General features: G+C 55.7%; 1 protein-coding gene across 7 annotated transcripts in view; it reads right to left on the bottom strand.

The window, feature by feature from the left end:
- Nucleotides 1-12,217, bottom strand: part of CACNA1B (calcium voltage-gated channel subunit alpha1 B) — a 173,409-nt gene that overhangs the window by 52,223 nt on the left and 108,969 nt on the right. For 5 of the 7 annotated variants that reach the window (XM_032479054.1, XM_032479050.1, XM_032479051.1 and 2 more), the window contains exons 21-24: nt 8,579-8,705; nt 5,900-6,029; nt 5,550-5,609; nt 4,376-4,482 (exon numbers count right to left, since the gene is read on the bottom strand). In XM_032479054.1, coding sequence (XP_032334945.1) covers nt 4,376-4,482; nt 5,550-5,609; nt 5,900-6,029; nt 8,579-8,705 — 424 coding nt within the window. Of the gene's footprint in view, nt 1-3,831; nt 3,844-4,375; nt 4,483-5,549; nt 5,610-5,899; nt 6,030-8,578; nt 8,706-12,217 lie in introns of all 7 variants that reach the window. The other 2 variants (XM_032479047.1, XM_032479048.1) reach the window with 1 other exon arrangement.

The following is a 12,217-nucleotide window of genomic DNA, read 5'->3' as shown; positions in this document are numbered from 1 at the left end:
GCTTAGATGGGCATTAAGTGGGATCAAAGTCTACAGATAAACTCTTAGCCACAATTATACTTCATGGTATGTGTTCCAAGAAATAGCTTCCAAAATCTTCCTTGTAACTTGAAACTTTAGAGTTCTGCTAAGTTAAATTAAATGATATAAATTTAGTTCCTTCTGAGATTGTCATCATCAGAATTGAGGCTCACACTAAATGGACTGAACTTGGGTCCCAGGGAAATTCCCTGGCTAACTTTCATGCAAGGGCAGCGGCAAGAGAATCCATAAAGGCTGGGGCACGTGTGGATGGAGTCCGTTCTGCTTCTGCAAAAAGTGACCCCTCATTGCCAGACTTTTGCCACCCGGATGTTCTTGTAACGTGGCCAGTCTGCTACTGCATCAGAGAAATTAAGATAGATAAACAATAGCTGTAAATAAAGACAAGACAGTTGGGACTGTGGGAGACTTGTGCTGGCTCCGTGGCGAACCCCAATTGTTGGTCTCTGTACTCCTTTGCCCAACACAGTACCATTCAAAGGACTCAAATTATGTATAGACATTGGTGGGGAGACTTTTACAAATGTGCAAAAACAGTATGTAAGATGATTGTAATTTTTATGACTTTGTGTTTAAAACATTGCTGGTTCTTCAACAATTTTCCATATTTAAAGAGATCTTTTCTCTTAAGCTATCAATAATTCGCTTAAGATATACCTTTGTGAACAAAGATGGAACATTTACTATTTCTTCCTACCCGATCCCTCCAGAATTCAGAAAATGTCAGTGGGTATTCTTATTCTCATGACAATGTATTTATTTGCATAAGTTCAGTAAGAATCTGTTCTCCTTGTCACAGGACACAATCGGAAACACCGGCTGCACTACCACAGCTTAACTGAAAACCTGATGGTCACGACCTTGGACCGGTTTCCTGGCTTTGAAGGCTTCCGGAGAGTTCAGTCTGAGACTCCTTATGAAAAGTTTCAACAAAGCAACCTCAAAAGCACTTAAATGATCAGTCACTCTTCTTGCTGCATTTATATAAATAATCGGGCCAAGTTTAATACAAACAAACTAGTTTTACTGTGGCTATCGGTGGTAAAAAAAAAAAAAAAAAAAAACTGGGGTATTGTAGAGAGAAAAGCTATGTTTGCCCCTTTATAGGTATTGTCTTTGATGTTCTGAAAACTGGACTGGATTCCGAATGCTTCCGACTTTTCTCAAATATTCTGGCTAAGACCCACCACGCTAGTGTCTCCAGCTTCTCTCCCACTCCTCTGACTTGGAATCTGTCAGAACAAAGACTGCCCTTAATCCCCTTGGAAGGGACTGTCCAGGTTCCCCTCACGACCCAGGTGGCAGCCAAAGTTCAGGGGCCTGAAGCCTAGATGCACGTCGTGCAACTGACACTACCCTCCAAGTCAAATCAATGAGGAAGAGAGGCAGCTGACAGCTTCCAGGCAGACTCCACGTGGCAACTCCTCCCGAAACCACCCTTCTCCCGCCCTTTCCCACACTAGCACGGAAAGGCAACCCCGCATCTTTATCTCCCAGGCCATTGCTGACGGGGTTAGCTGTTCAGACTGCTGGATTTGTCACTGACAATCCTGACCTGCCATGACCACCTAGATCGGACTTGTCCACACTCCCTCGGAGAGCACACCCGCAGCACCCGTCTTTGCAAGGCGCTCGGGAAGACTCTCTATCTCAGGCAAGCACGTTCTCTTCCCACGAGTGTTAAAAATCCGACCGAACCCCGGCTTAAATGGGTAAACAGAGCAAACCCTGTGAACAAGCCCACTGCCTTGTTAGGAGTGAGCACGCACGAGAACACGACCAGAAACCTCTCCTTCACTCCTGGAGACATTGCAGATTCCCCTGCTACGACGTCAGCTGCCCAGCAAAGACCCTGAGACTCCCTGGCCAAGGTTGGTCCCCATGATTGGACGGACAGCCCTTGGTTATCTTTAGCTGAGCGAGAAGCAGGCTCCGCTGTGGCCAACCCACCTAGAAGAGAGACCAGAAGGAAAAGAAGGGGCAGGGCACGCACATTCAAGGAATGACACAGCGATTAGCACCGAAACGGTGGAAGACGCAACTCCCTGTGGACCCGGAGGCTCAAGACAGCGGGAGATTTGACTTCCAGTAGACCTAGGGCTTCACTGTGTGCTCACTGCGGCCCGTCAGCATGGTAAATGGCACCCCCGCCAGTGCCAGGACAGCTTCAAGGCTGACCACGGAAGGTCAGCACGTGGGTGTGGTGGCGGGATTCCTGGGAAGCCCAGCCCCTTCCCCAAGGTAGTTGGAATAACCCTCCCACCTGTTAGCATATGAGGTCACTGAGCTGGGAAAAACCAGCCACCCCACACTGCATGGGCCCTCTCTCTGGTCTGAGACCGCCTGCACTCTGTCTACAGAGTGAGTAACTCTCTGAACAACTCTGCTTGCACTCAACTGTGGCTCACTATTGAGTTCTTTCCTGGCAAAGCCAAGGACCCACACTTGGCAGGGTGCGTCCCAGGGACTCGGCCAAGGTCTGGGACGTGGCCCTCCTCTCACCCCACCCTCATTATTCCTGTATCAGAGTGACACTTCTGGGGAAGCGGAAACCCAGTCACCCTAGGTCACTGAGCAAGCTCCTTGGCTTAGAAGGGTGACTTCTTCAACGGGGTCTTTCTCTGACTGGCTTGGTCTTTGGGCCCACTGTGCCAAATATGCCCCACACATTAGGAATTGCCCTGTTACTAATCCCCCTGGCATGTTCTTTACATTCTCTCCAAAGCTTCAAGTGCGCGTTTGCAGCTGATGACCATCAAGCAAATAGTTTCTGGACTGTCAGAAAAGAAGTGAAGAAAATGACCAACATGTAAGGATTATGAAGCTGTGAACACCAGGGATTCGGCAGAAGCATCACGACCCATGGATGCCAAGCCAAAGACTGGCAAAGCGGCCAAAACTGCAGAGCAGCGGCTGAGCGGCACTGACACTTCAAATGATGCTCACATCTCAGCTAAGCTGACAATCTGATCAAAGGAGAAAACTATTTTTTTTCAATGGAGGGGGAGGAGAGGAAAAGGAGGAAGGAAGAAGAGGAAGGGGGAGGGGGAGGGCAAGGGGAGGGAGAAAGAAGACAGGAGGAGGAGGAGAAATAAATCACATGATTTGTCCCCAGGACACCAAACCAGGCCTTAATCGCAGGTTCAGTCTTTACCAGGAATGGAATTTCTGGAATTTCCCAGTCAGCACCAGTGAGGTAAACTGGCCCCCCAAAATCCTTTCTTCTCTTCTGTCAGCCTCCTTGTCCCCCCTTCACTATAGGAGCCTCCTGCTCTGCGCAGCTCCAGCACGTGCAGCCTTTCTGCTAACTACATGGGACGCTGCCTGACCCATCGACCACTGAACAAATCCAACTAGAGCTTCAGATTTATTCAATGGAATTTTGTTTGTTTGTTTTTTTAACAATACAGGGCCAGTTAAGAGCCCCAGGGGAGATGCTGGGCATTTCAGGGAGGCCTGTGTGGAAAGGAAAGAGAGGAAAGAAAGCCAGAGAGGAGACCTTTTGGAAAGCGCCTCGGAATGTCCGACATCCTGGCAGCCTGGGGCCCCCACTGCCCTCCAAGCACGTGTCCCGGCCTCCAGCACTCAGTCAGAAGCCTGCTCGGCCCCAGCCCCCAACCCGGCCCCCAGAGGCCAGGCGGGGACACGTGGCCTGGGGACAAGGCTTCTGGCAGCATGCAGCCCGGATGGTGGAGGAAAATGAGCGAGGGAGGTGATGAAACAGCCCACGACGGGCTGCTGGTGTGTTGTGATGTGGGGTGGTGTGAGGGGACGGAAGGGAGGCATTACCCCATGAAGCTCCTACCGAGAGTCCAGCAACAGGAGACAAAGAGAAGACAGTCAGTGAGGAGGCCTCCGGGCGAAGCCCCGCCAGCACCCTCCCCGTGGGCTCAGGAAACGTGGCCCCGGCCCTCAGTATCTGTGTCCACCTGGGGTCTTCCTTGTCTCAGGTTCTCACCCTACAACGTGCCCAGTACCCACCCGAGACCTGCCTCGCCCACGCCACGCAGGCCTGAGGCAGCAGATCAGGCTCACCCCAGGAAGGCTCGGAAAGGAGCCGAGCCAGCCCCACCCACTCTGGCTGAGCGAGCCATGCGGCCCCGGTGAGGGCACAGGAAGTTGTTCTGAAGGGCCCCGGAGGCAGACACGACAAGTCAGAGGCCTGCCCGCCCCAGTCCAGAAGTACAGGGTACGTCAGGGACAAACAGCCCCACGCAGAGAGGACAGAGCTCCAGAGAGGCCAGGCAGGATGGCGGGGCCTTCCTCCCTCACCCCTGCTCGTCGCGGCCCAGGGGACTGAGGGCAGCGGAGTCAGAGCAGACGGGGTACTTACGAGAAGGCAAAGGCCACCAGGGCCCCACTGACCACAATGAAGTCCAGGATATTCCACAGGTCCCGGAAGTAGGCACCAGGGTGCAGCAGCAGTCCCAGATCGATCATCTTAAGGGGAACAACACACGTTAGGGCCCGGAATGTTTCAGAAAAGGGAGGCAAGGTCAGGGCCCAGAGATAAGAGGGTGGGAGATGATAAATTTAAGATGACTTCCAAAAGGGGGAAAAGGACATGCCCAGGTCACATGCTATCAGGGGAGGGGACAAGCCCAGGTCACGCCCTGAGAGCCTCACTGGCCTTTGGGTCTCTGTGTTGTTGCCCTAAATGACCCTGCAGGGTCATGACTGGCTGCGCTTCTGCCAGGGGCCCCCATTCCCCCGGGTCTGGACTGAGACCCTCCTCCGCGCCCGGGAGCTCACTCCCCCCACGACCCTGGGGGTCCTCGGTGCAACAGGAGGAAGTGCTGGTGGACTGCGCCCCTCCTCAAGGGGTGGCTTTTGGCAGGCACATTAGTCCCTAGGCCTCAGTATCCTGGCTTGTGAAATGGAGTAACGTCTCCCCCAGGACTGCAGCCACAAAGAGAAGCCACCTGAGCCTCACGCCTGCACACCGGAACCGCCCCGCGCTCAGAGCCTGCACGTGTGTGCACGTTCGATCGCACGCACACAAGCCTGCGCAGACACGCACAGGGCGCTCGTTAGACGTGGATGAAGAACGAGCCCGTCACAAACGGAGACAGAAGCAAAGGTCACAGCGACATGGCTGGCTCTTCATCTAAGACTCAGCGCCCACCTGCCGTGGTCTCTGGCCCTGAGGCCACTGCCCTCTGCCCAGCTGCCAGCCCTTCAGCTCGAGGGACCGAGGGCGGGGCTGAGCTCAGGCCTGCACTTTAAGGGAGGCCTGTCCCCCTCGGTCAACAGGCCTCATTAGCAGGCAGTGGAGACCAGGGACAGCCCTGTGAGCTCCGAGGCTGCCGGAGCTGCAGTGAGTCCGTAATGAACGAGGGCCTCCATGAGACACAGCCTCCACCTGCAGCGCGTGTGCCCCCGGCACCGCACATGAGTGTGCCTCTGTCGCCGAGCACACAACAGGGCACGCTCACCCACGCCTTCCTAGGAGTTCACGGGCTCCCCACCCAGCCCACTCTAGGTCACCAGGCAACCACATATCTGACCTTTATCACCATCTCAAAGGTGAAGACGCCTGTGAAGATGTAGTCCATGTACTTCAGAGCCTGGAACCAAAAGAGAGGCTGTTTTCAAAGGCTAGGCCCGCAGCACGCGCCAGGGCCGCTTCAGCAGCTCCGGGTCTCCCTCCAGGCGCCTAAACAGACATCCCGTCAGCCAGGTGGCCTAGGGCCACGTCGTCGTCGTCGTCGTCGTCGTGGGGAGAGGAGGGGAGGGGAGGAGGCCCATCCCAACGGGTCCTGCCTGTAACGCGGGCCGACCCAGCAGCCCCAGGCCCCCTATTCCCACGGGACCCCGGCTCCACCCAGCCGCTCCGCAGCCCGCTGGCCACACTCACGTTGTTCCTGGGCGAGTCTGACTGCACGGGGTCCTCAGCCGCCAGGGCGATGCTGCTCAAGGCGATGACCACGAGAATGACCATCTCGAAGTACCGCATGGTCACAATGTAATGGCAGAAGCGGCGGAGCCTGGGGGCAAAGCAGGGGCAGCAAGGGCCCAGGTGGGTGGGCTGGGCGGGCCCTCCTGCAGGAAGCTGCCAGGCCAGACCCGAGCTCTGGCCCTGTGGTCAGGAGACAGTGGCCAGGTGACTGATGGGGACAGGCTCCTGAGAGGGCGTCCCAGGACGGGGGTGGGCGGGCAGCAGAAGCCCAGAGCAAGGGTCTGCTGGCCTCAGCTGCAGGCCGAACTGATTCAGGAAGTCCCACTGGGCACAGCCTCGGCCGCTCGTACCCCTGCTGTGTGGGCTGCTGTGGCTTCGCAGGTGCGCAAGTTTGCCGTGGGTGGGACGGAGGGGCTGTGCAGGGAGGAAGAGGCTGAGCACCAGCACCTGCGAGGGCAGGCCTCCCTCCAGCCCCAGGAACCTCCGGGTCTGCGCCAGGCGCGGCACCCTTGTCTGAGCCCCAGGCTGCGTGTGCACGCTGCACTTCTGCCACTGGTCCACCTCCACTCACCGGTCAGCACTACTGACCCCAACTCTGCTCTGTTCAGGCACGCTGTGGACGGGGTCACCGCGGCGAGCAGGACACCAGTAAATAGTGCAGACGTAAACCAACAGGAGACTCAGACGCTCAGCACAGCAGCAGACAGCGACCAGGGGTCAGCGAAGCCCCTCGAGGGGACAGGAAAGCCAATCCCCGGAGGTGAGCACATGAAGTGGACGTCGCTCCAGCCACGTCGAAGGAAGCGCTCTCGCGGAGCTGCCCCTCCTGCCTCCACAGGCTCGCCCGCCCCCACCAGCTCCTCTGACGATCCAGCTCCCGAGGACACGCCAGCCCAGCCGACCACATCACTCTCCCCCTCGAAGGGCCTGGGCTTTATGCTTCTGTCCTCCTCGTGCCTGACCACTGCTGTCCAGCTCCCGCCCCCACTCACCAGAGCCACCCTCCCAAGGCCCCCGCGAACCTGCTGCCGCTGCTCCCTCCTTGCAGAGACAACCCCCCCCCCACTCGATCTGCGTCTCAGGCCCTCTTCTGTCCCGGCCCCTCGTTCCCCCTAACCAACAGCTGCCGGGCCATCTCGTGGCTGAGCGGCCACCCTAGCTCAGACCCCAAGTCCACCGGGCCATGAGCCAGGCTCTGCGAGGTCTGCACTCACCGCCCCCAGCTCAGTGGGCCCCGAGGCCTCAGGCAGAAACCCTGCCCATCGTCCCTGACATCTTCCCATTCCACCTCTAATTCATAGAATTCTGCAGATTCTACCTCCAAAATTTCCCCTGACCATCTGACTTCCAAACCTCTCCACCATGATGGCCCTCATCAAATCACCACCATCTTACCCTGAGAGCCGTGACCATTGGCTACGGGGGCTCCGCCTCTAGCCCTCCTGCCAAAGGCCCTGCCAGCGATGCAGTCCAGCTGCGGCACCTCCCACCCCTGCCGCGTGCAGCCTCTCCAGCCCCTCAGGGCCCCTTGTGCACCTTCTGCTTCCCCACAGACACACAGCAGCCCAGGGAACCCCCGTGCTCTCCCACCCAGCTCTGTCTTCCGCTGTTTTGAGTCCGGAGTCTTTCAGTGTAAATTCTCTCCTCCCTCCAAGAATGCATGTTCCTCCCTCCGCATCTTAACTCTCGTTCACCCTTCAGGTTTCAACTGTGATCTCTCATTTCCTCCAGGAAGGCTTCCCTGACGTTCCCCTGCTCCCAGCACTGAACCTCCTTGCTTTACCTTCGCACACTGGGCCCGTTCAAGGCTAGAGGCAGGGGCCAGACCAGTGTCCACCTCCATCCTGCTCCTCACCCTGAGCAGACGCGCTCCCGGTAGATGTGCACAGCATGTGGGGGCGACGGGAGGGCTGAAGGAGGGGAGGTAACGGACGCAGCAAGCACAAGGCCACGGACCCTGCTGCCCTGAGCCCTGGGTCCACGGGGTCCGCTTTACTCCGAGTCGCCTGTGCCTCACGTGCTCTCCGCTCTGTTCCTGTCTCACGTCCCACCTCCAGTCGGCAGCCCCCGTCCCTGCACGGTGTTTCCTCTCCACTTTTCCCACCTTGGAGACTCTCACACCCTCCGCTACTTGTCTCATCCACTGTCCGTCCCTCCCACTAGCATGTGAGCTTAAGGGGAGGGGCCCTCGACTGCTCCGCGCATCACCACGTGTGGCAATGCCTCGATGGCTGCTGGGCACGTGAACACTGCCTGGGCTCCTGAAGGCAGCTGGTGAGTGGAGAAGGGGCCCCGGGGCAGCAGGGCACACGTCAGAGGGGACACTGCGTGGACTGACGTGAGTGAACAAGGCGTGCACACGGGTGCCCGTGTTCAGAGATGAAGAGGTGCTGAGGCGGGGGGTTAAGAGCAAGGTGCTGGGACAACAGCCTAGTTCAAACCCCGAATCCACCCCTGGGGATGGACGGGCCGTCCCTGTGGCTTCGTGTCCCTGCCCGTTAAGTAGGTGACGACAGCATGTGCCTTGCGGAGCACCGTGGTGATGTTAATACATGTAAAAGGCCAGGTCATGTCAGGTGCACACTGCTATCACGGGCACGTGGATGAAGGGGGCAGGCAGTGGGTGACGCGACTCACAGGTTGGTGGGGCTTAAGCAGAACATGGAGCTGTGTGGGACGATGGGGCGGGGGCCACTCCTCATCAGGTCGTCAGCGCCCACCTCCTTCTTCCCTTCTGCTTGGCTCTCCAGGTCCACGTTACCACCTGTGAGGACACAAAGCCACCAAGTTAGGGGCGTGGCGCACATCCGCCTACAACACACAGGTGTCCCCGTGGCAACCCCACAGGTGAGCGGGGCGGGCCTCCAGGGACCACCCAGCAAAGGGTGTGTGGGCGACGGCCGGGACCCAGACAGCACTGAAGACCTGGGGCTGCCTGCCTCAGAGATCCCAGAGACCCCTCCTCACCTCTCCCTTCACCAGGGAGCAGCACCGAGCACGGCGGGCATCCTTGGCTGTGGTGCCTCTGCCTCCTCGGGGGCCATTAATCTAGACACTGTAAGATTGGCAAAGCCCCTTCAGCCGCAGAGACCAGGGCCAGTAGGCTCCCCCCGCCCCCTAGTGCAGGGGTCACCCTTTGGGGAAAGGAGCCATGTGGCTGCCTGGTGAGAAGGGCAAGCAGCACAGGGAGGAGCAGGGGCCAGGCTGGACCTCAGACGCTCCCCGGGCTGGGTGGTCCAGTCTGAGCTGCTGGCCTGGGCCTCAGAGGACGCTGACCCGGGGGCAAGGGCAGGGCCACAGCACACGCTTCCATGTTGGCCTCACTTGGCCCTTGCCCCTCACTCCTTATCCCCTCCCCTAGAGCCCGTCCTCTGCTCTCAGCAACCCCTCCCCAGCTCGGCACCAGCAAATCAAATCCCCAGGGTTAGAACAGCTGTCACCACTGTTCTTTTTAAGAAGATTTTGCTGTTCATGCACAGAATGTTTCTCACAGCAGCTCTTCATTTGTAACTACCTACTGTACGTTCCACTCTTGCAGGTAATGGTTCCTGAGACCCCAGGGACACCCAGCGAGACAGGGCACTGACTTGGAACCAACACCCACTGTCCGCCTCACTTTTATTTCTTAGAAGAAACATAAAAGCAAAAAGAGCCTCTGTGAAGACCCAGGCTCCCAGCTTCTCCCCCGACCGCTGGCCCCTCTGAAGTCCTGCAGAGAATGGCCGGGCCAGAGAAAAAGCCTCCAGCTGAACATGAACACAGCACGAGCCGTAGCAGCAGCTACAGTCTGCCTACCGGACACCAGCGAATTTCCCTGCTGAAGCCATGAACTACATAATCTTCTAAGAAAGCAATTTGGCAAGCCCTAAAAAATCCTCTGTAGACTTAATTTGTACGACATTAACTCTTACGGAAATCAAGCATGCACACAAAAACCTGGATTCACAAAGAAGTCTGTTACAAGTTCTTTCACAATAACAAAAGATTATGAAACGTACAACCAGAGGAGACAGATTAAGTGTGCGGTGCTTCTAGGAAGCACACTGTGGATATTAAAATGTCTGCAAACAGTTTACATGACAAGAGAAGAAGCTTATGATACGGTTAAAAAAAAAAGAGACGGGCGACACACTGGTGTGTCCCAGACGGGCCCAACTGCGGAAACGACACACGGGGAGGGGAGCGACCCCGAAGCAGCAGCAGCTGTGGCGCTCTCTGGACGGCCTTCTGACGGCAGTTCTAACTCTCTTCACTATGCTTTTAACACTAAAATTTTTCCCAAGATGGGCATGTATCACTTTTAAATTAAGAAACATTTATTATTTTAAAACCACAACTTTTCAGACTCTTCCACAACAACAATTAAGCAAGCCCAAAGATAAGTAAACTGGGGAAAAATAACCAATACAGACTTTGGAGGGGGTAATTAGGTTTATTTATCTTAACGGAGGCACGGGGGATTGAACCCAGGACCTCCTGCACGCTAAGCATGCGCTCTACCGCTGAGCTGTACACCCCCCCCCCCTTTTCTTTCAACATAGACTTAATGAAGAATTTTCCTGCTCAAAAGAAGTGGAATCAAGATGCCAGAGCCAATGAAATACTTCTCCTGAAATACTCACTACAGCAACAGAAATCGTCAATTACGTGAACTCAGACCAAGACAAGTGGGAGAAGATCCAAACACGAACTGCAGCAGACTGAGTAAATTCATTGTGGGACGCAGGTTACTAAAAAGAAAAGAAAGACTTGACAGCAACAAAAACTATTTCATTTTAACACAAGACAACCAAGCCTGATGGCTAGACACACAGGGGAAGAAAGACGGCAGAACAGTCTCTGAGGACTGGCGCGCGCCGGCTGTGCCGGGGGCCCCGCTCACCACAGCAGCGCTGGCTGGCACGTACCTGTACCCCACCTTCCCGACTGAGAAACTGAGGCTGAGCTGAGGGAGGACTTGTGGGGACATGATCTACTGACGCTGGGGTAACAGCCCTGGGCCTCGGGCTCCTGCAAGGCAAGGAGGCCGAGTGAGGCCTCACGCTAGCTGCCCCCTCCAAGGGGCTGCGGCGCCCTGGGCTTCTGGGGGAGCACACGTAAGTCCTCTCCCCCAGAAACGTCCCTCATCTGGCCCGCAGAGCCCCCACCGACGAGACCGCTCTTCCCAACTTGAAGGGAACTTACGCCTAATGTTCCAAGACATACACGATGTAGAAAGAACTGCTCTCCTAGAGCTGTGTACCGTCGCTGGGAGGATAGAAAAAGTAGTCAAACAAGTCTTCTTTCTGCAAGGCTTAATCACCTCACAAACCGGGGGTTACGGTCAACCACACATGAAGTACCAGCAAACATACACATAACACAAGCACGGTGAGCAAAAGCAGAGACAAGTCACAGGCTGATAACCCTCACTGGGCTCCAGCTGTAAGTGCTCTCAGATGAGGAATACAAAAGAACTAGATAAAAATATGTCAAGAAATAAAAAATGAACCTTTAGAAAATGAGCAAGCAACAGAAGTCTATAAAGCTGACCCAGCATTTTCCACGGCCTTTGACAGAGAGCCTTAAAATGGACCCACCGTCCTACTGAAAGCAACTATAAAAGGTGAACAAATACAGAACGTAACTGTTCCAAGGCACTGGGACCGAGGGGCATGGACAGAACCCGAGAAGGCACAACCCTTGGGAGGAAGGGGGCACAGGGGGTGACCCCACGCGCACCCGGGGCTCCTTTCCTGTTCGCAGTGCGAGAGAGCAGGACCCAGGCGGAAAGCGACACCCCCACCGGGAGGAAGAGCAGAAGACTGGGGTTTGGGGACGACAAGGGGCAAAACCCCAGAGAGGAGAGAAGGGCCGAGAGTGAGCCCCTCAGCTAACCCTCCGGACACTGCAGCACACTGGGCTCGCCAGGAGCAAACGCCCTCAAGGAGGCTCCTCTCAAAGGAGGCGGCAGGGCTGAAGGCCGGGTGCTGGGGGCAAATGCAAAGAGACACAACTTTGCTATTATTTTGTATTCGGATTGTTCTTGTTTTGTTCGTGTTCTGGTTACAGAGTTACATACCTTTTTCTTTTAAAAAGTCAGTGTCAGTGTGTCAGTTTCTGGCGTACAGCATCATGTCCCAGTCATGCATATATGCACCTATATTCATTTTCATATTCTTTTTCATTAAAGGTTATTACAAGATAGTGAATATAGTTCCCTGCGCTGTGCAGAAGAAATTTATTTTTTATCTATTTTTATATACAGTGGTTAACAGAGTTACATATCTTGAATAA

The sequence above is a fragment of the Camelus ferus genome, chromosome 4 (assembly GCF_009834535.1).
Source record: "Camelus ferus isolate YT-003-E chromosome 4, BCGSAC_Cfer_1.0, whole genome shotgun sequence".
Taxonomy (NCBI): domain Eukaryota; kingdom Metazoa; phylum Chordata; class Mammalia; order Artiodactyla; family Camelidae; genus Camelus; species Camelus ferus.
The sequence above is the reverse complement of the archived record's forward strand: the minus strand, read 5'-3'. Positions and strand labels throughout refer to the sequence as shown.